The following is a 25,618-nucleotide window of genomic DNA, read 5'->3' on the forward strand; positions in this document are numbered from 1 at the left end:
TGTTCTTAAACCCTTTTTTGGGATGAGGTTGGCTATAAATAAAAACGTTAGCTTTGAATAGACTTCGCTAAATACTGAATACTGTGTTTAATCGGAATTGTTCACATTTCAGGTTGCTCTTCTATTGTTAGAAAAAGAAGTATTGGATAAGAATGATATGGTTGAACTTTTGGGCCCCAGACCATTTGCGGAAAAATCTACCTATGAAGAATTTGTGGAAGGCACTGGCAGCTTGGATGAGGACACTTCACTTCCAGAGGGTCTTAAGGACTGGAACAAAGAAAGGGTAAAGGAAAAAGAGGAGTCCCCAGATGAGAAAATCGCCAACCAGATCCAAGGAGGGAGGCCATTTTAGCTTGTATTGTGGTTTCAGTTTGCACAGTATTTCAACTCTGGCTTTCTCAGAAGAATGAGAACACTCCTAAGTTGATCTTAACAAGCTGCTGACCAGTTGAAGTGGTGGAAAGAGGAGTACTTAATCCTCAGCCTCAGAAGTCCCAGTCTGGGTGGCAGCGTGATTCTCCCAAGGCCCCGGACTCTGGGGGAGCGGAGGTTGGTGCTCGGTGCTGCTCCCTCTCTACCATCAGTGGAGCCAGCTGGATGTGTGTCAGGGAGAGAGAATCTGTGAAAGCTTGCTAATGGGTGAGAGGTCTGTTTTTCACTTTCCATCACCCACTCTTCATTCCCATTTCCCTTCAGAGGCTGTGAAATTAAATTGGAGTCCTGATAAGCATATCTTAATTTGACTTATACTTTAAAGATTGAATGTAGATCACATGTTGCTATTTTAATGGAATGGTTTTCTACAGAGAGCTGTAACATACTTAAAAATATGAATGTATTATGTAAATACAGCTTCTTTACATCAAAAATAAAGTGTAAATACTGTACTTTTTTCCTTCTGAACACACAAAGGGTCACTGGGTATGCTTGGGATACCTTCTTTTAGAAAACAAAATGTCAGTCTTTCTGGTGCTCATCAGCTCCCACAAGAGGATGAGTGACTTCTAGATGTAACCTCTAGATGTTGATACCACGTCAGTCGGTGCAAGTTTCTGTGATAATGCCATCAGTTTTCATCCTCACTGGACTGGTTATGACCGCACGTTAGTCACACCGTCTGGGTCTGAAAGTCGATGGGTAACCATAGTGGGTCAGGCAGGCTGTCCCAAGCCATCACCTCGATTTCAGAGAAGGGCAGTGACACTAAGCTAGGAAGGCCCCTATGCACTGGATCTATTGTGACTTCCCAGGTCTTCTGAATCATAAGCTGTTACAGTAACGTAGAAAGGTGTGTGTGGTTCCAGAATGTTGCAAACCTAGATCAGATTCTTACCAAAAGGTGGCATGAGGAAGATGTACTGAGTCTTCAAATGTCGCTTTTTGGACTTGGGGGTATCAAACATTTTTGCATTTATTAATATTTTTCTAGCAGCCATCTTTAATGTTATTCCAGCTTGCCTTACATATTCTTCATGTAGTTAAGTTGTGGGAACAGTGACTTCTCCGACTTACGATACAGAATCAGGTGGCATCTGGAGCACTGGCTGATGGGGTGGGAGGTAGACCAAGCAAGCCACTCCCTCCTGTAACCACACTTCCACAGCCCAGAAATGCTGAACTTGAGCTCACCAGCTACAGAAGCAGCTGTTTCTGACTCCCCTACCTCTGCATTGCAGGAGCATGGGAGATGCTTGAGTTTCTCAGTGACCTGCAGAATTGATGGCCTCCTTTCCTCAGAGGATGCTTGTGGGAGATAGTTGAGCGAAGACTTGTTTTAAGGGTGTAGGAGGACTCACTTGACCATCAGGGTGTTTAGTGTGCTCTTCACACCAGGAGGAGACAAGACATTCTGTACTCCTTCATCCTACTGCAAGGAGAGGTGCCAGCATGTGCTGTTCTGGCAGGCCTCAGCTGAGAGGCCTCCTGGGTGGAACAAAGTGGGTTGTGTCAAATATGAGTCATGTTTGATTCAGTAAAAACAGTGACAGCAGTATGTGCGACTTGGTCAGATGATAACCCATCTCCCCCTGCATTCTATGAGACAAGCTATAATCAAGCACTGTAGCAGACCTTAGCAGGCTTCCATCTGTACAAGATAGGTCACACCTGTCCTCCATAGTACTGGAGTGTTAACTGTGTTGGGGCCTCGAGCCTGGACCATAGTAGGTGCTCACGGCACTCATCTTTTCTAAGGTCAGTCAAACCTAGCATACCGTGTTTCCCTGAAAATAAGACCTAGCCGGACCATCAGCTCTAATGCGTCTTTTGGAGCAGAAATTAATAAAAGAACTGGTCTTATTTTAATATAAGTCCAGATATAAATATTATATATGACCGGGTCTTACGTAATAGAAGACCAGGTCTTATTATTAGTTTTTGCTCCAAAAGACACATCAGAGCTGATGGTCTGCCTAGGTCTTATTTTCAGAGAAAACCAGTATTTCCAGGTTACATGGGGATGGCTAAGATTTATTTTTACTGTAGTCTCACAAAATAGTTTAGATTTCTGCAAAAATGAGATCTGTTCTCACCTCAGTTCAAGTCATCCTGCTGTGTTTAGTGATTCGCTTTCTGCGTGTCCAAGGCTAGGGCTTAGCACAAAATCAATGTAGTTACTGGATGTGAGCTGTGGCATCACAGCATGGGTGTTCTGTCATGAGGGGCGAGGTCACACTGGGGTGGCTCTAAATCTCAGTGGCTCCAAACTTCTCTCTTGCTTCTTGTCCAACAAAGTTAAGGGGGCTCTGCTCAGTAGTTACTCAGGGACTCAGATCGATGGAGATGCTGGGTCATCTGCACCCCCACTTGGGAGGCAGAGCAGAAGGCCAAGCACTAATATTTGTTTCCAGCTGGAAGTGACATGCCATTCACGTTCTCTTAGCTAAAGCAAAGTCTCACATTCACAACTAACTTTAAGGGGACAGGAAGGAGAAATAACCAGTGGTAAACAGCGGATGTCTGTCAATTACTAGTAAGACTAGCCCGGTCCTGTCCTGTGGAGTTTGACTTTATAAGACCGCTTACAGAAGTGGTTAGTTACAGGAACTGGAAAGTAGTGATTTGTTATATAGAAAACAGCCTTCACCCTCATCACTAGTGGCCTGGCCTGGCGGGTCCTGCTGGAATCCCAGTCTGAGAGCCCTTCACTCCATGCTGGGCCAGGCAGCTGGCCCGGGCTCTGGGTCTAAGTCCCTATGTAAAGAAGTTCAGCAGCTCTCGGAACCCACCCTAACTGGTGCCCCCTTACCCACCAAGAGCTTGATGGAAGCCTAAAGGTCATTTTCTGTGGCTCCTCTGGCAATCTCAGCCAAGTTGTCAAGGAAGCTGGGTGGGACCCACTAGCCCAGGACATGATGTAGGGAGGTGAAAGATTCTGTTGGAGATCTAAATGCTTGTTGCAAATGGGGACAATGGCTTTTCTTTATATGTGCACTACCTTTAGGCTCAGAAGAATTCTGGCTACCACCCTTAAAGCCTGGAATTAATTCAAGAAAAGCCTCTTTCCTCTCAGTTCTTTTAGTGTGCTGCAGGGGCAGTTTACTCAGCAAGGGACCAGAGAGACCAGAACAATCATTGTGAGAATGCAAAGTAACAAATTATCACATAAGTAGAGGCTGGAAGAGACAAAGGAAAAGTTTTAGTGTTTTATTATGAATACATTGTTTCAAAGTTCAATATTGTGTTTTGAATATCAGATAACACTGCACAGCTTCAGGTTTCATCACAAATAATGAAAAAACACTGTTTCTAACTTCCCGCTAATTCTCAGACGTGGCTGAACACTTAATAGAAGGTGAGATTTATTTATTTTTGATGGCCCATTAGTTCTTTCAAGTCCTCCAGTAGAAAATCTCCCTCATCTGATCTGATGGGGTAGGACTACCAATTCTCTGGTATTTTAATGCACTTTCTTTATTCCAGATGACTGAAAGTACAATTTGATTGCATTTGGGAGGGGCCTGCACCCATATATTTAGACAAGTGCACCATTCGGTGGCCATTAGAGTTGACACCGGAGTGAAAGAAAGAACATCTGAACTGTGTCTGAGAAAGGGACACTCCTCTATTCGTTGATCTCCTCTTCGTCGTCTTCAAAAGCTTCTTCGCCATCATTGGCTGTAGCTTCCTGATATTGCTGGTACTCGGACACCAGGTCGTTCATGTTGCTCTCGGCCTCGGTGAACTCCATCTCATCCATGCCCTCACCCGTAAACCAGTGCAGGAAGGCCTTCCGGCGGAACATGGCAGAAAACTGCTCTGAGATGCGCTTGAACAGTTCCTGGATGGCCGTGCTGTTGCCAATGAAGGTGGAGGCCATCTTGAGGCCCCGAGGAGGGATGTCGCACACAGCCACCTTGACATTGTTGGGGATCCACTCCACAAAGTAGCTGCTGTTCTTGTTCTGGATGGCCAGCATCTGCTCGTCCACCTCCTTCATGGACATGGGACCCCGGAAGACAGTGGCCACGGTCAGGTAGCGCCCATGTCTTGGATCACAGGCCGCCATCATGTTCTTAGCATCGAACATTTGCTGAGTCAGTTCTGGCACAGTGAGGGCCCGGTACTGCTGACTGCCTCTGGCAGTCAAGGGGGCAAAGCCGGGCATGAAGAAGTGGAGGCGGGGGAAAGGGACCATGTTTACTGCAAGCTTGCGGAGGTCAGCATTGAGCTGGCCTGGGAAGCGTAGCGAGGTGGTGACCCCACTCATGGTGGCCGACACTAGGTGGTTGAGGTCCCCATAGGTTGGCGTGGTGAGTTTCAGGGTGCGGAAGCAGATGTCATACAGGGCCTCGTTGTCGATGCAGTAGGTCTCATCTGTGTTCTCCACCAGCTGGTGGACTGACAGCGTGGCGTTGTAGGGCTCCACCACCGTGTCTGAGACCTTGGGGGAGGGCATCACGCTGAAGGTGTTCATGATCCTGTCGGGATACTCCTCTCGGATTTTGCTGATAAGCAGTGTGCCCATGCCCGACCCTGTTCCTCCCCCCAGGGAGTGGGTCAGCTGGAAGCCCTGCAAGCAGTCACAGTGCTCACACTCCTTCCTCACCACGTCCAGCACTGAATCCACCAGCTCTGCTCCTTCTGTGTAGTGCCCCTTTGCCCAGTTGTTCCCTGCACCGGTTTGCCCTGGAATAAGCAAAAGAGAGTAGCACGCACTTTAAATTGGGTGAGACAGGAGGGACCCGCTCATTGGCATTAATACTTTTTAAATGGTGATGGAAAAAAATGTTATGAAGCAATTAGATAATATGGTATTGGTCAAAGTCAGGGGGTGGACAAACTGGCACCCACCAACACTGCTGGTGAGCATATGAATTAGCACACCTCTAGACAAGTTAAATACCTATCAATTTTTTAAATGGACATATATTTTGACCAGGTAATTCCATTTGTATTTTTATTTTTTTATTTTTTATTTATTTAATATATTTTTTAATTTATTGGGGTGACAATTGTTAGTAAAATTACATAGATTTCAGGTGTACAATTCTGTATTACATCATCTATAACGTGTATTTTTAAATAGGTAATTCTCGCACATGGTCAAATTCAAAGGCAAAAAAATGTATACGTTAAAAAACAGTTACTTTCCCTCTCCTTTAAGCTTTCTAAATTTTGTATTATGTACAAATATTCTTTTCAAAACAGTAATATTTTTCATATTAACGGAGCCCCTCATTCATCATCCAGAATTACTGTTGCAAAATTTCCTGTGCACCAACTATTTACTTTGTACCTATAAGTAAATACACAGGAAGTGATTCGGTCTCTCAGATTGTTTCCAGTCCAGTGGTGGTAAGGAGATTAACATACCTGAAAGATTTTTGTATTCTTATCCAAGAAATTCAAATAGCTAGAAAGAGAGCTTCTAGTTAGTCTGTTTTTTGCACAATGGTGCATTTTCTCCAACCTACTTGTTTACATCTTACTTTATGGAAGAAATTTTGAGTCTGAAAGTTTGGCTGTTAAATTTAAAATCCCATTTTTCATTTCATTTCATTTCATTATAGAATTTAAGCTCTGTCAGTAGAAAAGCCATCTTTCCCGAGCAGCCTAAATAATGCAGACCTGCATGTGCATATGAATCAGTGCATGTAAAGAGAACTGGTGAGGAGGCCTGGCAGGGACTTATGCTAGTTTTTGCTTTTCTGAACACTGCACATTTTCTATCACACAGTGCTCTTCAACCATTATAGCTCTGTAGCCCTGAAAATATTTTAAAACTACATATCCCTCATACATTTTAAAAGTTGACATCTAATTTGTCTTCATAAATTCAAATAGTTGTAAATGACAAAATTTTAATTTCTAGGGTACTATAAATACTCGCTTTTAAAAACAAAACTGTTACATCATTCTGTTAAATGTATCCAATATAGTCTATATAAAATCAGAAATAAATTATAAATTGAAATTGAATGTTGTTAAATTCTTATCATCACAAGGTGTTAAAAAATGTCATTTTAGCTGTATTTTTTCAATCAGTTCATTTTCCAAAGGTGAATATTCAATATTGCCTGAATGAGACCAGGTTTGGAATCAATTTTATTCTTTGTTTTTGCGTATAAAACTGAGAAATCTTATTTACATAAATATGTAAATGAGAATGAATTGTCTTCTAACAATGCCATTCAATTATTTGATCTTCTTCAGAGTTATCAAATGGTGATCTAGCACCAAAAAGTCATCTTTCAACCAAAAATTTTGTGGAAAGCAGAATCAGAAACAACGTTTTCAATCAGTCTTTTGTTTCTGAAAGATACCAAAAGGCTTTATCAAGACTTACCAAATGCTAACTCTTTTCACTTACAGGCACTTTGTTTAACTGGCATCTTAAGATGCTTAACCACAGAGCTGGGAGGACTATGGGTGGAGTTGGGCCCTTGTTAACTCTCTAGTCCTAACTTCCTGTTAAATTTTGTAGTAACTTCTAGGGGAAGGATGCTAATAAATAGAAGAGCCATTTTGGAATTGGGGCTCTTCTTCATGTGGGCAGCCGGTTGGAGCGCCAGTTGGAAATGTGGCCTGAGATGGAAAGATTCGCACACTCCTGGGGTGACCTCGTTTCTTTTTCTTTTCCCGAATAAACCGTTCTTTTCATGGATTTTCTGGAGAGTTATTTTTTTTGCCAGTCGACAATACTTAGAAAGAGTTGGGAAAATTGAAATATTAATTCCAATGCAACTTTGACAATATATTTTTAACACACTGTTTTAAATATATTTTTGTCAAAATGTTTATGTTGCAGATTTATCTTATTCAGGTTATAAAAGCTATTGTCCATTTAATTGGCAAAGGCAGTCTTCATTATCAGCAATCCTCAAAATTGGGCTTACTGTCAGAAAAACATGACTTTATTTTTAAATTCAAATGGATAGGTTAATATGCATTTCAAGGAATATTAGGAAAACCATTGAACTAAATTATATAGTGTACTGTAAGGTAAATTATGAAAAGCAATAAAATCAAAATAAGAGATACAAAGATATATCTATTTAATAATAAACTAAAAACAAGGTACTGCTGTTTCTCATACTTTCACTGCTAATAAGGCAATGTAATATACGTATAGCTAAAATTCTGAGTTATTTAGGAAGCAGGGAAGATTATTAAAAGGCATTGTATTTGTTTAGTCAATGAGTATATCAAAGCCTGGTTTTGAAAGGAAGAATCATGTATAAAAAATAAAACAAATCCGTGAGCAAGCACGCTGATCAAACGTTCTCTCTGTTGAATGAAAGAGACCAGGATACACTCCACTGCTGATTTGATTGCATCAAGTGCACAGAAGCAAGAGGAGGTAGAGCTGCCATGGCCTGTTTGTCTTTCAACTCAGGGCCAGGACACTGCTGGCACTGTACAGACCTCTCCCTACTTAATCCTCACAGGTTAACTTGATTTTTATCTACATTCGGCTGGTGGCAACAAGTCACAACGACAGCCCGGAGACCAACTTTTCTGCTCTGTGAGCAGGTCCATACCTGATGCTGTGCACCAACGGGGAAGCTGAGGTAGGCAGCAGTGACAGCAGTGAGGCTGCCTCTTGAGACCAGTCTCATGCTATGTCAGATAAGACAAATACATGGAAGGTACTCATGCACTTTGGGGTGGGGGGGCCCTCACTGACGTCTGCTGATGGGCACCCATGGATTCTGCACTTTACCCAAGGCCCTACTCTTGGGCGAATGAGTCTTATCTCAAAGTTCTGTGAATCTTCCAGAACTGGTGTTAATGGAAGTCTGTAAAACAAGAAAAACAACCACAATCCTGTGATTCAGTAATTTTTAAATATATTGACTATTTATTAGTGACTTGTATCACATACAAAAGGATAACCTCCTTAAGTATCTAAAGTCCTACAAATCAGTAAGGAAAACAACAGCCTTTAGGAAAATGGACAAGGATATAAACAGTTCACAGGGAAAAAAATTCAAATACTTGACATGTTCTTCATAAGGGAAATGCAAATAAAAACAAGGAGATTCAATGTCTCCCTTGTGAAATCGACATAAATCAAAACGCTTGATAACACTGTGTTGGTGAGGGTTTGGTGAAAGGCCCCTTCATACACTAGAGCTGCTGAAGGCTTAAGAAGACTAGCTTCTCTGGAGAACAGTTTAGTCCCTTTGGACTCAGCAATTCTACTTCTGTAAATTTTTCTAGATGTAATCACACACATGCAAAATACCATATAGACAAATATTCCCTGAAGAGCAGCTTGTAATAGTAAAGGAAGCAACATAAATGTCTTTTAAAGAGGATGGTATCTGTTCAAAGGAATACTATCAGCCATCAACCCTGGTCCTGAGATGGAAAGATTTTCAAAATACATTGCTAAGAGGAAAAAAAACAGGGTACTAAATGGTACATGAAGTTGGCTATCATATGTGTGTCACAGATATGTATTTGCTGGGATGTGCACAGAATGTACCTGAAAGGACACACAAGAATCTGAGAATGGCTGCCTCTGGGAAGAGCCTGGGTGAGCTCTTCCCACCCAGAAGAAACTTGTACACCCCTTTGTTTGTTTTGAATCCTGGACCATGTAAATGTTTTACCTAGCTAGCTCTCAAAATGAATGTTTTTAACTTTTTAAAAAATGCATTTTGGAAATAAATTGGAGAAAATACACACTGAACTAATAACTATGCTTTTCTCTGAAGAATGGGATTATATGGAGTTCAGTTTCAACATCTTTGCTTATACCAAGTTAACTAAACATACACGTATTTTACAATAATTCAAAAGAAAATTATGAAAACATGCTCCTAAGGAAAATTTTGAAGTGTCATCAGTAAGTGGGGAATTATTAAATGACATACACACAATGGAAAGTTACTGTGATTAAATTACTGTGTCATGGGGGATGTCTGAGATGTTAACGACCTTTTCAAAAAGCTACAAAATGGTATGTGTAGCATGATCCTATTTTCCAAAAACAAAATCAACTGTGTGTGTGTGTGTGTGTGTGTGTGTGTGTGTGCACTTGTGCACATGCACTAAGGTGCATGGGTACATAGAAAAGGTCAGGCAGGACACACCTCCACCATCTACAGCACTTAATTATCCCCAGGGACTAAAATCTCAGGAGCCATCAGTGGAAGGGGTGAGAGGTTTCATAAACCTATTTATACTATATACCCGTATATTGTTTGAAAATAAAAATGTGTGGAAAGTTTAACTTTGTAATGGAAACATTAAACATGTTTAAGTATTAAATAGTGATGTTTCCAGGAGTGCAGAACTGCCGGTCTGAAACAGACCAGGGCTGGCCCCTGTGCCTGTCTTAGTCCCACCTCACTAGTGAGCTCAGCTCCACTCCTGCTGTCTTTGCTCCATATGTAAGGGTGAAATTCAGGAAATCTATAACGCAGTTAGACTTAGCTAGTTTGCAGTCTGACTCACTGCATAGCTTGCTATCTAGCCACCTGTAATTAGACTTAGTTTGTTTGCAGTTTGATCCATCCTGATATTCATCTGTTTTCTCTGTTTCTCCCCTCACTCACTGATTAACTGAAGAACTCTGTTCCCTTTCTCAAGTAAACCCATACCTCATTAATTAACAACATCCTAACCTGGGAAATAGCAATTTCTTAATCTTTAGGCACCCAGACACTGGAATCCAATTTACAACGTCTTGCAGTTTTTACTGGTGACACATTAAAGTCCCAGGCCGCTGGGGCTGAGTCCCAGTCCAGAGTCCGGAGATAACATCATCTTCAAACAGACCAGACCCCAGAATGGATGTCAGTTCTCAAACCTGCTGACTGACACCCCCTTTCCTATATAAGAAAAAGCTAACCTGAAGATAGGTGCAGCTGTCCTCTCTCAGACCCTGGACTCTGCCCAGGCGACCCACCCCGCCGCTGGTGTTTCTCTCCTTACTACCCGAGACAGCCATCACCGCTGGACACTGCCATGGGCTTTTTATCTTCCTAACTTTAATAAAACCTTTCTTCATTCTCCCAATTTACAGAAATGCTTTCACCTTTTGTGAATGACCAGGAATTAATTCTACGCCAGGAGACCATTTAGCCAGTCAAAGGCACCAATGCTAGTGGTATGGCAGGACCTATGGCTCAAAGTAAATGACGCAGAGATAATATATCTACTTAATAATAAACTGTAAGAACAGCCTCTCTATACTTGCCTCAGACCCTGAGGGCTCTGGCAACTTCAGCCCCCTCGGGTGGCCATTTCCTTCTTTTGAAGAGATTCTCTTTCTTCCCGCCCAGCGGGGTCACATAATGAAACCTGGCTGGCAGCCTTTTGAAAATGGTTATTGTCCTTCCTAGGCCCCCACAAACTGCTGTCCACCCCCTCCCCACTCAACCCAGCAGGCAGCAGCCTGGCCAGACCACAGGGGAGGCGCCGGGAACTGGAGGGAGAACAAACCAGTCACCTGGGAGAACAAACTCCGGGCCAGCCTTACAATCAGGGTTAGCCTTTTATACTTGGGGCTCAAAAAACAAAAAACAAACAAAAAAAGAACACAGTGCAATTGTCACAAAGAGACTAGCAATTATTTCATTAAAATAGAGTAGAAACTACTAACTGAAAAAAGACGAGTGGCTTTAGGCAGATCTACAGCCACAGTAAATCAAGCTCACTCTGGTCCTAAGTGTACAGAGATTCTGAACTTGACCCTTCCTCTTCCTCTAGGTCCCACCATTCACTCAGCTTCCTTAATATTTATAGCATGATCAGCCATAAAGTTTTCTCTGTTGACAAAAGGAGGAAGCTGGTGACTTCAGAAAATATTTTGCTACTGTCTCATAGCAACGGACGTTCCCAATTAAATATTTGGGGGTCATGAGTTGAACATCTTCTGTAATGCAATGTTGTGACATTAATCAGCAGCTCCACACGGTAGAACACAAGGCTGCAATTTTTAAACTTTGGCAGTCAGGCTGCAACAAATCCCCAGGGTTTTCTTCGAGTCCAACCTCTGGTTTACCTCCAGCTCACATTAGGGGGTGGATCAAGTCTTAAGGTTGTGTAAGTGCTCCCTGGCCCTCTCCTAGCCCTGAATCTGGAAGAAAAAGGTACAAGTACAGCAAGAGGATTAAAGGAAAGTTTCTTTCTGGTGTTTCATTTTCTCCTGCAAGACGCTTTTCCACTATCTTACTGTGCAGTCAGCAATTTCAAGAAAAGTTTTTTTTCTTAAAAATATATCCATGTTCAAAACTCAAAAGCAGATGATTTTCACTTTTAGAATTGTAAAAGATTTTTCAAATCTTTTTTTTTTAACTGTTTCAAACTATATTTGAAAATGGACTGACACTGGTTTATTTTACCAACTCTGAAACCATGAGATAGAAAGCCATGGGTGAGGGGGATGAACCATCTCCCATTCACAGCGAGTTCTGCCTCTTTTATTAACTGGATAATGACATAAAAACAACTGTTCAGCCAAACAATATATTTATACATTCTGGATGCACCCTCCAGTCTACATAACAAATGTGCTATTTTAGCAAAATAAGCATATTCACTTAAACAATTCACAATTCTTAATTAAACAATGTCAGTAAAAAAAATACTGTTAAATAAAGCTATTTCACATCAGTACAATCTGTTAAAAATTTTAAATATTTTTAATCAAAAATAGGGATTCATGTTCTGATAAGAAGCAAAAAAGCAAGAAGTAATTCTGGAGACAATTTAAATGCCAAATATCATATCTAATATTTTTCAAGGTTTTCAAGGACAGTAAATTAGATAATTAAATAGTTACTATAAATCTGTCTTAATTTGTTCCTCAACTTTTTGATGGCATTTATTGACACCTGGAAAGGCAAGACTAGACCTTCCTTACATGCCCAATATTCAGTTCAAATAAATTAAATCACAGGAAACTTCCACAATTGCTGAAGCTGTTGCTCTGAGAAACTAGCTTATCACAACGTCAATAGTTCGTGATGATTCAATTACAAAAAACTAGTTCACAGATTTCACTCTCTTTAAAACCTCAACAGCTTCTGTATGCACAGGAATGAGGGCTGAGGGTGAGGCCTGACTCCTGAGCAGATGTCTGGGCTGGGACAGTGAGAAAGTGAGGCAGAAAGCACACGGCGTCTGGTGTCCTACTAGAGACCTCCAGAAAGTGCATGAACAGCTGCCATAGCCTCATCATAACATTTCTTATGACAGATTTAAGGCATGTAAAAGGATACGAATATCTACTTACCTACCACCCATTTTACGAAATAAAACATACCAAAATTACACAAAGCCCAAAATAACAAATATGAGTTTGAACATCATAAGTTTAAACAACATAGAATTGGATTTTTTTTTCTATTTTATCTCAAAACGCAGTAAGGATGTGTGTGTGTGTTTCAGCAAACCAATCGTCTCTGAGGAAACAGGGTTCACTGAGTTTCATTTAATATCGTCATCAGGTTTCTTTATGTAAGTCCTGTTTATGTGTGTGTGATACTTTCTTATTTTATACTGATAATTTATACAGACAATAGCCAGATTCAGAATTGTTTTTACATTTCCTAAAGCAGTTCTTAAAGCATTGTCAATTATATTGCTCAGAGTCCCTTATAGAATAAACAGTTGGTTTACATATTTCTTGTAAAGTTTAATTTCAGGCAAAAGCAGAGCAAAAACTGCTCTCAAACACTTGTTGGTGGCATTAACTAACTGGAAAGACTATGACAAAAGTATAAAGGGTTTCAGGTATGTTCAAACTCTTTCACCCAATAATTTTACTTTTGAGAAACTATTCTGTGATCAGAGTTAGAAACAGACAAATTTATGTGAACCAAGATGTAAACATCTAAACTCTCTATTACTGTATTCTTTAGAAGAGCAAAAATTGTTAAGAAATAATTCCCCGATTATTGGCGATTGTTAAGTAAATAATTATACATTATGTGGCTATTAAAAATTATAGATTTTAGAAACTACACATTAACATGGAATATGGCTTATAGTGTAATAGTAGGAAAAAAGATAAAAGTAATAGCATTTACAACTAATAAAAATCAGAAGAAAGAAACAAAGGATGAAAATACACCTCAGTGCCAACAATTATTATACTATAATGAGCATATGGAATAATTTTTTATTCTAGTTTTTAATTTTTAATAATGTGGCTATATATTAGTTTTTGTCAAATAAAGCAAAGTAAAAATTAAAAAATACAAATAATTTAGAATGAAGGAGGATCTCCCTTTTTAAAAGAATGGATAGATCCTTGAGATGATGACAAGCATGTCCCTCACTGTACTTCCTTTTTGGAATTTAGTTGCCAGAAACTCAGGCTTAAATTAATTATCAACCACAATTGAATTAACGCTCATAGTTGACTATGTTTTAAAGTGTCATGTTTTATGACTATCTTTACTATACGAGGTTGTTTCATGTCCTTTTTAGAAGCAGGAAAGATAATATATTTTACATAAAGCTTTAACATATTTTTATATAGAAACTCACAAACTCCCATATTCACTTCTCATGTGCCTCAGGAAGGACACTTACAAAGTCAGCAGCAGCACTTGGCCTCCTGGGAGGCAAACTAAGACAGAGAAGGGACGGACTAGCTTTCCACTGAATTTCGTACCATACCCACACTTGTACATGTACTGCCTATCAAAAAGAAGTGTAGTTTTCTTAACGATGAAATGTATTAATTTTGTTTGGTAAAGTTTACTGCGACCGATTGGATTCAGCCAGCTGTTAATTCAGAAGAAACCTTAAATGACATCCTCTCCGATTCTTACCAGAAATCCATTGAACCTTCAAAGAAAGAATATGAGCACAGTTCTATGTGAAGGTATATTTTTATGGAGGTGGGCCCTTTATTCCAGTCTGCAAAGCTGAAGAAGCCCAGAGAAGGGAACTGATGATACCCCAAAGGTGGCACAGATCTGAAATTAGCCGCCAAGTTTCCCTTCTCTTGATTCCGTGTTCTTCCTTGGCTACACTAGCTCAGTAACCCAGTGAGGTGGTCCAGAAAGAGTCTACAGCTGCCACTTAGTGAGAGAAAGTGAAAGATGATGCTGATCTGTATAAAGAAAGGGGGAAGAGTTGTCCTTTTTCTCTCCTCAGCATACAGAATATTAATGTTATACCAGTCAAGTCTTTATCACAGAGTGCTGGGAGCAGTCCACTAAAGTGGCGAAGGGATGAGAGAGTTTCCGGACACCACAGGAGAGCGTGCAAAGGGGTTCAGCATTTTTACAGACCAATACTCACAAATTCTTTGATCTGAAACTGTTGAATCAAAATTCTTGATTTGCTGAACCTATTAAGTTGTTCTGTGAACAATGTTTAATACTCTTATTTCCCCAAAGGCCTTCACCAACACTAGCCGCTAACAGTTTTTAAAATACTGGCCAATCTGATAGGAGAAAAATATTTTCTTGTTTTAATTGACTCCCCTTCATTCCCAATTACTAGTAAACTTTGTCCCTAGGTATTTATAATTTTTATTGCTACTGTGAATAGAATATTTCCCATTATATTTTATAATTGATTATTGCCTTTCAGGTGATCAATTTGTCCCAGAATGCCTGGGGCTGTACCAGTTTCAGCACTGAAAATGCAGGGTTCTGGGGATGCCCCCAACCCCATCTCTGCAGTCCCAGGCAAATCAGGACAGTTGGTCACTCCGTAGCAACAATGTCTAGGTGTTTTTATCCTGCGTCTGGCTGCCGGACTGAGGTCATAAGTGCTAGTCATGGTTCAGCGGATCATCCATCTGGAAAATCCAAGAGAGTCATTCCATCTACAAACAACAATTTTGTCATTTCTCCTAAATGATTTGTGTCTTTTCTCTCTCTCTGCCCTTTGTGCACTGGCCAGCACCTTCAGAACATGGAAAAACAGAAGAGACACTGAACATCTTTTTCTTGTACCTGACTTTGTTGGGAATACTTCTAAGGTTTCACCAGTGAGTATAGATTTGGTAGATAACTCTTAAACAAAGGAAGTTTCCTTCTATTTCCAGCTTACATAGGAGGTTTTTTTTTTATCTTCTACAAATCAGGAACACATACTGAATTTTATCAAATATTTTTGGGCATCTATTAAGATGCTCTCTCTCTTAATCTATTAGCTAACTTCTTAATGTTGAACCATCTTTGCCTTCCTAGGATGTTGTTAATATTTACCAAGTATTTACTGTGTACGAGATATTCTAAATACTTACGGTTTAAATAACAGAGGTTAGTCTCAATGAAACCATCTCTACATGGTACCTTCTGAGGAAGTGGTTGGAATGTAGATTTTTGACATATTCAGTTTCTATACCATAGTCTCTTTAAGCCAGGAATCAGCCTTAAGATTATCTTATTTCCTTGTAAGAAACTGCCTTTTTCAGGTACTGAAATTGTATTTGTTGATTGATTGCGATTTCGGTTGATAAGTAATGTTTTTTTCCCCTCTAGGCACATTTCTTACTCAATAGTTGCAATGGTAATTTTTGAGAAGTAATGTAAATAAGTATGTGGTAACTAACATTAAAATACAATTGTCAGATGGAGAACTTTCAAATCTGCCACCCATCCTGTAGGCTCTACTTCAGCTCTTAAGATAGAAATGGCTATGAATGGCAATGTGTTTGCATAGTAGCTTTTCATTTTCTATCGTCAATTCCTCTAATTTGGTAGAATATGTCTATTAAGTCCCTGAGCACGGCTATTCAATAGATCTTTCAGCTATGATGGAACTGTTCTGTGTTTACACTCTCCAATAGGGTAGGCACGAGCCACATGTAACAATGGAGCAATTGCTATGTATCTAGTACAAATGAAGTGAACTAATCTTATTTAACTTGAATTAACTTAAATAGCCACATGTTGCTAGTGGCTACCACACTGGGCAGCAGGGTCTAGAAGCATCTTTGCTTGGGGCCAATTATGGTCTCTAGCTCAGCAAAAGGTAAAGAATGTAAATGTCCCCATTTGTGGACTATAAAAATATTTATAATTTAGGTTTTCTGATGTCAGAAAAGGGGTACCAGAGAGCCTAGCCCTGGTCTACACGTTGTTATCAGTTTTACCTTTCCCACTGCTTTGTGGGTTGTCATGTTTAGGAAGAGATGATACCCAAAGAACTCATAAATTTTTTGTGAATGATCATTTTGCTGAGTCACCTTTCTAACAGGTCACTGCCTGATTCTGCTACAAGGTAATCAATTCATATAACAATAAAATCTTCCAAGATTCTGTACCCTCCTGTATACTTTGAAGTAACCTTGACTCAAAACCATGGCTACAAGGTGATGGAGGCTGGTAACACTAAAGGTGCCACTTCATTTAATTTTACATAATTTTCTTTAGAAATTTGGAGAGGGACAAGTGCTATTATCATTTTTGAGGTAGAAGGAAGGGGATGATTTGCTCAATTCTGATAAAACAAAACTCATATGGCACCAGTCTTTAGAAAGAAAGCAGAACGACTGTCTATAGACAATGGAAAAGAAATATAGGTACAAACACACTGAACTTAAAAGATGAGCAACATAGGAACCAAAAATAAATGATTATTATCATATTATAATAATTTATAAGGGGAGAAAGAAGTTAATATCTAAAAAAAATTTTTTTAAATCAAGAACTATCAGTATAAACATTTCATTTAGAAACAGAGATTACTTTCCTAAAGAAAAACTCAAGACTTAACAGAGGTGCCTGTGATGAGGCTGGGAACTGTTGGTTTCCATTTTAAGGTTTTCTCTGCTGTGTGATGTTTTTAATATTGCACATAAATCAGTCTGATTTTTTTTTTTAAAAAAAAGTAAAGCAGGAGATGGAACCTACCAAAGATGAAGTTGTCAGGCCGGAAGAGCTGCCCAAAAGGCCCAGACCGCACACTGTCCATGGTGCCTGGCTCCAGGTCCACCAGAGCAGCCCTGGGCACATATTTCTGTGCTGGAAGAGAACAAAGTCCACCAACAAGGGTCACTTTCTGGTTTCTAGAGTAATGGACTCCCCCATAGCAAGTCCCACCAGCACAGCTGCCTGGAATGTTTAAAGCAGGGTTTCCTCAGAGAGGGTATCTGGCTTTCTTAGAATCACAGAATCTTAGCACTGGGAGAACATAATCTCACCCTTGAATTTTTCAGATGAGGAAACCAGCCCAGGCATGACCGGGCAGAGGAAGTTCCAGGAATAAGCAGGGTGAGAAATCAGGTCTTCTGACTTCCTGACTCCTATATTTTCCAGTTCACCCTAATACTTCTTTCCTGTTGGGCAGTTTTACTTTTTCAGTTCCATGGAAATAAACCTTATCTGTTGTGGCAAATTTCCCTGCTGCTGTGACATTCTTTCTGCTTTTTGGCACCTCCCTCATGCACACACATCCATGAACCCAAGCCACAGTCTAAGCACTTCGTTACAGGTACCATTCTGTGGGCTGTTTCCCAGGAGATACTCATTTATGAAGGAGTGCGGCTGTGCAGCATTTTCATTTGTAAGCATTCTTTTCTGCCAGTTGGGGAAGAAATTCTTCCCAGTGGGGATAGGATTAATGTGATCGCACAGGAACTGCTCTAAAACTCCTGTCCTGCTAAGCACATACCCAGATTGAAGACAGGATGTAACTAAGCTGAACCTAAAGGTTAACAGGCCATGCAAAGTATACTGGAATTTTCCTTAGTGCTATCTAGAAATGTCATCATCTTTGCTTTGCTGTTAGACCTTTTGTCATAACTGCTTAATGAATAAAACCCAATGATTTACATATCTTGCTCTTCTCAGCTCTTGTGTGGACAAGCAGCATGTGACTCCAAAAAACTGAAAGTGATTATCTCTGGGAATGTGTGTCCCGTGTGGAAGAGTAGCATCTATCATTTTCTGGCCGTTCTTTCAGTGTCTTAGTTTTTGTTGTTTTGAAGGACTTGTATTACTTTTATAATAAAAATTGTTACAGACATAATGTATACATGTAACCACAATGTTATACGTAGATATACAGGACAGGGGTGATATTATTTCCAAACTTGGATAAACCACAGCCTGGATTTTTACTAAAGCCCACCAGACAATTACCCAGAATTGTCTAGTTTCAGCTTCCCGGGAGTGTAAAGTCTTTTTGAAGGTCTGCAAAGGGCCAGAAAAGTAATTTAAGGGAATGCTTTTCAAATTTTTGGCCAAAAACCTCCACTGAGATACATCTTAAACTGGAGAGAGAGACAGAAAGAGAGAGAGAGAGAGAGAGAGAGAGAGAGAGAGAGAGAGAGAGAGAGAGAGAGAGAGAGAGAGAGAGAGAGAGAGAGAGAAAGGAAAGAAGAAAGGAAGAGGGAGGGAGGGAGAGGGTGGGAGGGAGAGAGAGAAAAAAAAGAGAGAGAGAGGAGAGAGAGAGAGAGACAGAGAGAGCGAGAGCGCCAGCCGGGTATCACCCACTGAAGTGATTTCACAACACCAACGGGTGGTCTGGTTCAAAAACTCAGACCTGCTTAGAATTGGGCTGTTTGAAATCAACTGACCGCGCATTTCCCGCCCCAGCGGGACAGAGGGAGGAGCCGAGCATCCTGCTATATCCCGGGTGAATTTTTACGAGAGCAAACTACCCCAGCGCGAAGGCGCACCGTAAGCACCAACGCCGGTCCAGGCGGAGAAAATCCGGGAAGACCCCAGTCCCAGAAGGGGATGGCCGGGGTCCCAGAGAGAAGTGGTCGGAGTTCGGGCAGGGTTGGCCTGGGTCCCGGGATGGGGGGGGTGGCCAGATCCGGAAGGGGGATGGACGGGTTTCGACAGGGAAGGGCGGGGTCCGGGAGGGGGATGGTCGGGGCGAGGACGTTAGGGGTCTGGGTGGGGATGGCCGGGGTCCATCGGGGAAGGGGCGGGGTCTCAGAGAGGAGGGCCTGGGTTCAAGCGGGGACCTGGTCGCACCAGGACACTCACACGATGACTCATTGTAGTAGACGTTGATTCTCTCCAGTTGCAGCGCCGAGTCACCTACGTAACCTCCGGCCGGGTCGATACCATGTTCATCGCTGATCACTTCCCAAAACTTGGAGCAGGTCGACGTGGGGAAACACAAGGTCAGAACCCAGAGCCCAGGGCGCCTCTCACCGCAACCCCGCGGCTCACCCCAGGGCTGGCGGGGCGGGGGACGTGCAGCCGCGGCTGCCGAATTCCAGGCGCGCCTGAGCCTTGGGCGGCCGCTCCCAACTGGGGTGGGGATGGTGTGTGGGTTGGGGGGTGTGGTGCAAGGGGTCCTGGGTTGTGACGCCCCCTTCTCGGCCACGCCACCCATCCAGCACTTCCCGGGTGCCGCGCAGGGCAGGACTGGGCTCCAAGGACGGAGGGGCAGAGCTGGTGCGCACTCGGGCTGGCAGCTCCGCGCGGTCCTCCAGCTCCCATGGTCCAGCCGGGACACCCCAGGCCTGCACGCTGCCCACTCGCAGGGAAACCCAATGCCTGCTCGACGCGCGCCCGACCCACCTTGGTGCCTATCTGGTTCCCGCACTGGCCCGCCTGGATGTGCACGATCTCCCTCATGGCCGGTGCCGGCTCTGCGCTGGGGGTACTCACTCTTCGGACCGCGGCGGCAACTGCGGGCCGGCGGCGAGCTTGGGGGACTGGACCCTCCGCCCTTCCTCCACCCTTTTCCCCTCCAACCCGGGCCGCCGGGACCAATGGCGGCGGGCCTCGCCCTCCCGGGCCGCGCCCTCTCCGCCCCCGCGGTCCTGTGCCTCCCCCCCCACCCCCCCGCCTCTGCTCTTCGTACCCGCCGGGCCTCCCTGCCCCGGCATCAGCGCCCCCCTTCGGCTCGCCTACCCCTGGACCATCCTCTCCGGGCCTCCTCGACTCTGCGCGGTCCCAAAAGGGAGAACAAACAGGGGACAGCTGAGGGACCTCTTGCCGGGAGAGTCAGGCTGGGAAATGAGCGGGTCCCTCGAGCACTCATCGGAGCGGGTCTGGGGGCGGAGATGGGATGAGACGATGAGGACTTTAAAAGTGGAGAGGCAGGGGAAGGACCAACAGCCTCGGCAGCTCCCCCACACCATTTTGCTGCCTCAGTTGCCGACCTGTCCCGTAGAGACTGGAGACCCCTCGGACTCGGCAATCGAGGAACTGTGGTTCCTGTTGAGCTGACGTGGGCAGGCAGGATCCCACCCGGAGCCACCCTGGGTGGGTTCCGGGGCTGCGCGGGCCTGGGAGAGTGCGCACGGTCCCCGCCGGTGCCGCGGGTTTAAACCCGGGGGATAGAAAGGCTTTGGGACAGGAAAGTGGAGCTTTTCAGGGTGACTCTGACCCCTGCCCCCGCCCCTCCCGACTTTACCGCGGTCACTCGTTCTTATGTCTTTGCCCTCCTGCCTCTCCGTCTCGAAATAACAGGTACTGTTCCATTCTGACGACTCCGAATCATTTGTAAAGGAGTTTAAAGTGAATACGTGACTGGATCGGAAAATGAACATCCCTCTGCACTGTCGTCCACGCAGTGGCTCCATCAGGAGTCAGAGATGAAAAGCGGTTTGGCCCCAAAAGGGCATAGAGGTCTGGGCTCTACGCCCGCCATTTCCTCACCTTCCCGACTTCTGAGCCCAGGGGACCCCGTTTTGCTGTTCGCAGAGACGTGTGCATGTGTGGGTGCTGTTTGAATGAGTGCAGTGCTGAAGAAGGGCAGTGTAGTTCTACAGAGCTTGTCTTCCTTGTCTCTTCTCAGTGGGCCACTGAGAGACGGGGCATCCCTGCAGGATGAACTAAGCTCTCCCTGGGGATTTGGAGACAATTCTGCTATGCAAAGCATGGCTCCACATTTCTTTTAATAATATGATGCAGCCCTGACCTGTCTTTTTTATTCCAGCCATCCCAATTCCCAGTGCTTGCTGGGGAGGTCCTTCTGGGAACCTACTACCCTCAGGCCCCGCAGCAGGTATAGAAAGCCTTCACTTGTTAGCAGCTTGCATTTAGCGCCCTCTAGGTTCTGGGCCCCCCACCCTCCCTGCTCAGTGGCCCTCTCCCTGCCTCCAGCACCACACACACACCTAGCCCTGCTGCTGCCAGCCCTCCCACAGGCATGCTTCACCACTTGGACATGTAGAACTCTCTCCAGTCCACAACCATGGGCAACTCCAGCTGGCAAGGCTCATTCTCTCAGGTACTCCTGCAGCAAATAATGTATCCCAGGTGTAAATCAAGGTTACCTCTTCTGGGCATGAATTAGGTCTTTAGGTCCTCACTTCTGGTCCATCTTCTGGGCGGTCTTGTGTGGTAGAAATGAATGACCACTGGATGGTGAGTCAGGGTGACTTGGATTTCAAGTCCAGTCTATTTCCAACTAGCTCTGTGTTGAGTCACTTAAATTCTCTGGGCTTCAGTTTACTCATCTGTGCAATGAAAGGATTATCCTAAGGGACCTGATTCTATGGCACCTTCAATGTGACTATGCATCCACCAAAGACTTTTGCATGAGTTTCCCCATGTGAACACTTCAGCTGAGGGACTCTGGAAACCTCTAACTGCATCCCCTCCCAGGTTGAATGTGCTGTAATTTGCACCAGCAGTTTCTTTTTAGATATGTAAAAACTTTGGGGAAATCCTAACAAATGTATGTGTGGTTGGAAAGAGGTGGATGGACTTTTTAAAAAAAATTTTTGGAGTTTTTCAAATGTTTCCAATTTTATTTTATTATTATTTTTAAAATTTTATTGGGGAAGGGGAACAGGACTTTATTGGGGAACAGTGTGTACTTCCAGGACTTTTTCCAAGTCAAATTGTTGTCCTTTCAATCTTAGTTGTGGAGGGCGCAGCTCAGCTCCAGGTCCAGTTGCCGTTGTTAGTTGGAGGGGGTGCAGCCCAACATCCCTCAGGGGAGTTGAACCAACAACCTCGTGGTGGGCTGCAACCAACTGAGCCATCCGGGAGCTCAGCGGCCGCTCAACTCAAGGTACCCAATCTTAGTTGCAGGGGGTGGAGCCCACCATCCCTTGTGGGACTCGAGGAGTCGAACCAGCATCCTTGTGGTTGAGAGCCCACTGGCCCATGTGGGAATAGAACCGGCAGCCTTCGGAGTAAGGAGCATGGAGCTCCAACCGCCTGAACCACCTTGTGGGCCTAAATGTTTCCAGTTTTAGAGATTAATTCTTAACCTTTGGATCCCTGCCCCTGTCGTCCTCCCACTCACCCTGCCACACTGCTTCTCTGCCTTCTTCTAGGTCCCCACATCTCTATACACAAGGTACTTCCAGGGAAGCAGGTGAGGCCACAGTCTTGCCCATGCTATGCTGTCAGACTGTGAGCCCAAGATGACCCAGCTGCCCTCCTCTGAGTACTCAGCATCCTTATTTAGACTATTGCCATTGCACAATATAATTATTGATTCCAAGTACATACACCCTTCATCCATCTACTGGTGCAGGAAGCCTGGCAGGTGGAGGGCCTATGTTTCCTGGAAGAGCCTTTTCTCAGCTCTGGTCACTCAGTCCCTGTGGAATCAAGCCACTAAGTAGCTTTGTGGTTTGCGGGAATAGCCACCTTTTCAATGCTCCTTCTTAGGTGGGAATTTGAGTCCGAGATATTTGACATGCCAGAAAGTAGGTGTCAGTGTGGCTTCAGGAACACCCTATAACCTGGATTTGATCGGGAAAGTGGATTTATTGGAGTTTCTGGTGGACTTTCCCTGTTGAGTGGCACCCCAGCCTACCGTCCACGCTATGAGGGGGAGGTAACTGAGGTGACAAAGGCTCCCTGCTGGTTTCTTTTGTACAAAACTTATGGAATCATCACAGCAACCCTCCAAGGTATTACTGCAGACGAGAAAATGGAGGATTGAAGCGGGCCCATTGCAAGTAGGGGTGAAAGGATTCCATCACCATTCTTAGGCCTGTCCCTAATATTGATGGGTCCAGTGCAAAAGAATACAAATGTCTAAAGATAGAGAAGTTAGAAATCAAGCTTACAAGAATCATAGAGAGTGTGTTCTATCCTCTTGCCTTAAAGATAGACCATCTTATCTGGAAAGTCAGGCTGCAGTGTAGAATTCTCAGATTCCCTGGGGATTTGCATCAGCAGTGGCAGTGGGGGAAGGATGGCCTCCAGCCCCAACTTTCAGCTCACCTCCCTTTGTCCCCCCCTTTTTTTTCCAGAGTCATGGCAACTTTATGGTCAGTGTGGACAGAGTGGTGAGAGGGGCCTCAGTCATGATAGAGGCACAGGAGGCAGCCACGGAGGGTACCCACGTAGCAGTCCCAGAGGGCCTGGTGCCGGAAGCCACCCAGGGAGTGGACTGATGCCGAATACTGATTCAAGAAGAGCCGCACATCATTCAATGGCCAGTGGTCAGAGCGGCAGGGCTCCACGAACTTCTCCACGAGGTCCACAAACAAGTGTCTGACTTCATCCCACACTGGGAAGAGTCCCCTGTGCACACCTGTGCTCATCCTCCTTACCCACACACGCAGCCACTCCCGGGCGTCCCCTTGGTGCACATCAGTGTCACAGCCAGCTGTGGGAGGAGAGGCCCTGGAATCAGGTTTGGAAAGGTTGGGGTGGGGAATCCTGAGGTCCTGGGTGCTGAAGTTGTGATGTGGGCCCTGAGGGGGCACCTCCCAGTGGCTCTGTGTCTAGGTATGAGGGCAGTAATGGAGCTCCAAGTCCATGGCCTTGGTGCTCTCCGTAAGTCCATGGTCCACGCTCTCTAGTCTGCTTGCTTCCCACCTCCTCCAGCCCCTCATCTTCTCTTGTGCCTTTGATCATATTTTACTTCTCCCCAGAATGCTCTCTTCTGTTTCCTCCACAGTTGCCCATCTGGAGTGAGGATTCTGAGGTCGCTACCCCGGTCTGCTTAGGAGATGGAAACCAAGTGCTCACCACTCTTCGCCCCTTTCTCTGTTGCCATGATAGAAGAGTTAGGGTCCCATTCTCTCCCCTCCAAATGTTGAGAAGCTCCTGAGGAAAGGCCCTGAGGGGCCAGGTCAGGCTCTGTAACTGGACTGGTGATGGCCACCACTGATCTTATTTTCAACTAAAACCCCAGATTTTGACAAATGCAATGACTTTGGACCATTGTGCTCTTCTTTTTTTTTAAATTTGATCATACTTTTATGTGATCTGACTCTTGGTGGATAGAGGATGGGTTCTTCAAAAGGGAGTAGCCATTCCAACCTGTCAGCTGTGCAGAGGGAGGCAGATGCTAGGACAGAAAATGGGGATTGTGCCGTGCTGTGAGAAGGGTAGGTAATTATTCCTCTCTCTAGGTATTTCCACCTGGACTCCAAGGACTGTGATAAACTTGTGACTCTCCAGTTGCCTGGGGTGAGCAGGCTCTGGCCACACAGCCACAACCAGTGAAGGAGGAGTCGCTATAGCTCCAAGTTAACTCTTGGGTTAAGCTCCTCTGCCACCTGGCACCTTCAACATAGCATTGTCAATTTTTCTCTCTGGAAGTTCTGCAAAGGGGAGCTAAGGTCCTACTCATCTGGCAAGTGGCACCCAGAACCAATGTCAGTGGTGCCTGCATGTAACTTCAACTATTCATATGAGTTCAACTCTATATGAGTTGAAGTGGCTCAGGCCGTTCCATCTGAGGGGTCCTGTTACAAACGGATGAACCAATTATAAAGGCATCCTGCAGACTTGTTAAATACCAGCCTGTGTTTGGTGCAGGCTAGGTAAGTACCGTATTTTGACGTGTACGATGTACACACACGTTTTTGGCCCAAACTTTCAGGGGAAAAAATCTTTCATTTTAATTTTTTAATTCGAATTTGTATTTGATTACATTTAGGTACTTGTTTTTTGTATTGTAAAAGAATTTTAGCATGTATTTTTTTTAACATATTGTGGTACAAGAAATGTTATGTAGCAAATAATTACAAAACACAAGAACAGATACAAGGTGCAAGAAATTTTACATATTGGTAACAAATTTACGATATTTGCACATCATAGAAAATCAAGAACTCTTCATCCTTGCAAGTTCAAGTTCATCATAAGTTCAACAAAACTGAATATCGTATTCCAGGGTATTATTTTGCATACAGATATCATTATTGATTTCTAGAATTACACTTTTAACTCATTAGCATGAATAAAAGAATTAAAAACATTTATATAGATATGGAATTAGTACTACCCATGTATAATGAGCATCCTTATTGTTCCCTCACAAATTTGGGCAAAATACAGTATATTTTCTTGGGTTCTAA

The 25,618-nt window shown here is 43.6% G+C and overlaps 3 protein-coding genes across 5 annotated transcripts in view; 2 read left to right on the forward strand and 1 right to left on the reverse strand.

The window, feature by feature from the left end:
• Positions 1 to 890, forward strand: part of AFG3L2 (AFG3 like matrix AAA peptidase subunit 2) — a 43,904-nt gene extending 43,014 nt beyond the window's left edge. For both annotated transcript variants that reach the window (XM_074340395.1, XM_019711360.2), the window contains exon 17: positions 113 to 890. In XM_074340395.1, coding sequence (XP_074196496.1) covers positions 113 to 355 — 243 coding nt within the window. In that variant the 3' untranslated portion in view covers positions 356 to 890. The remainder of the gene's footprint in view (positions 1 to 112) is intronic.
• Positions 891 to 3,634: 2,744 nt separating this feature from the next.
• Positions 3,635 to 20,322, reverse strand: TUBB6 (tubulin beta 6 class V). Its single transcript, XM_019711362.3, has 4 exons — positions 19,911 to 20,322; positions 19,368 to 19,476; positions 17,283 to 17,393; positions 3,635 to 5,130 (listed from the first exon to the last, which is right to left on the reverse strand). The coding sequence occupies exons 1-4, from the start codon at positions 19,965 to 19,967 to the stop codon at positions 4,067 to 4,069; spliced, it is 1,341 nt and encodes a 446-aa protein (XP_019566921.1). The 5' UTR covers positions 19,968 to 20,322; the 3' UTR covers positions 3,635 to 4,066.
• On the forward strand, positions 18,825 to 25,618 carry LOC109434442 (uncharacterized). 2 transcript variants are annotated; one of them, XR_016021127.1, is made up of 6 exons: positions 18,825 to 19,052; positions 19,405 to 19,507; positions 21,277 to 21,345; positions 21,477 to 21,570; positions 22,208 to 22,359; positions 23,558 to 25,618. XR_016021127.1 is itself a non-coding variant. In XM_088797896.1 (5 exons), exons 2-5 carry the CDS (start codon positions 19,450 to 19,452, stop codon positions 23,699 to 23,701), a joined length of 423 nt encoding a protein of 140 aa, XP_088654022.1. In that variant the 5' UTR covers positions 19,015 to 19,137; positions 19,405 to 19,449; the 3' UTR covers positions 23,702 to 25,618. The 2 variants fall into 2 exon arrangements, 1 of the variants encoding a protein (XP_088654022.1); XM_088797896.1 differs by lacking the exon at positions 21,477 to 21,570 and having other exon boundaries at positions 19,015 to 19,137.

Source organism: Rhinolophus sinicus, chromosome 4 (genome assembly GCF_057876585.1).
Source record: "Rhinolophus sinicus isolate RSI-liver-muscle chromosome 4, RSI-T2T, whole genome shotgun sequence".
NCBI lineage: Eukaryota > Metazoa > Chordata > Mammalia > Chiroptera > Rhinolophidae > Rhinolophus > Rhinolophus sinicus.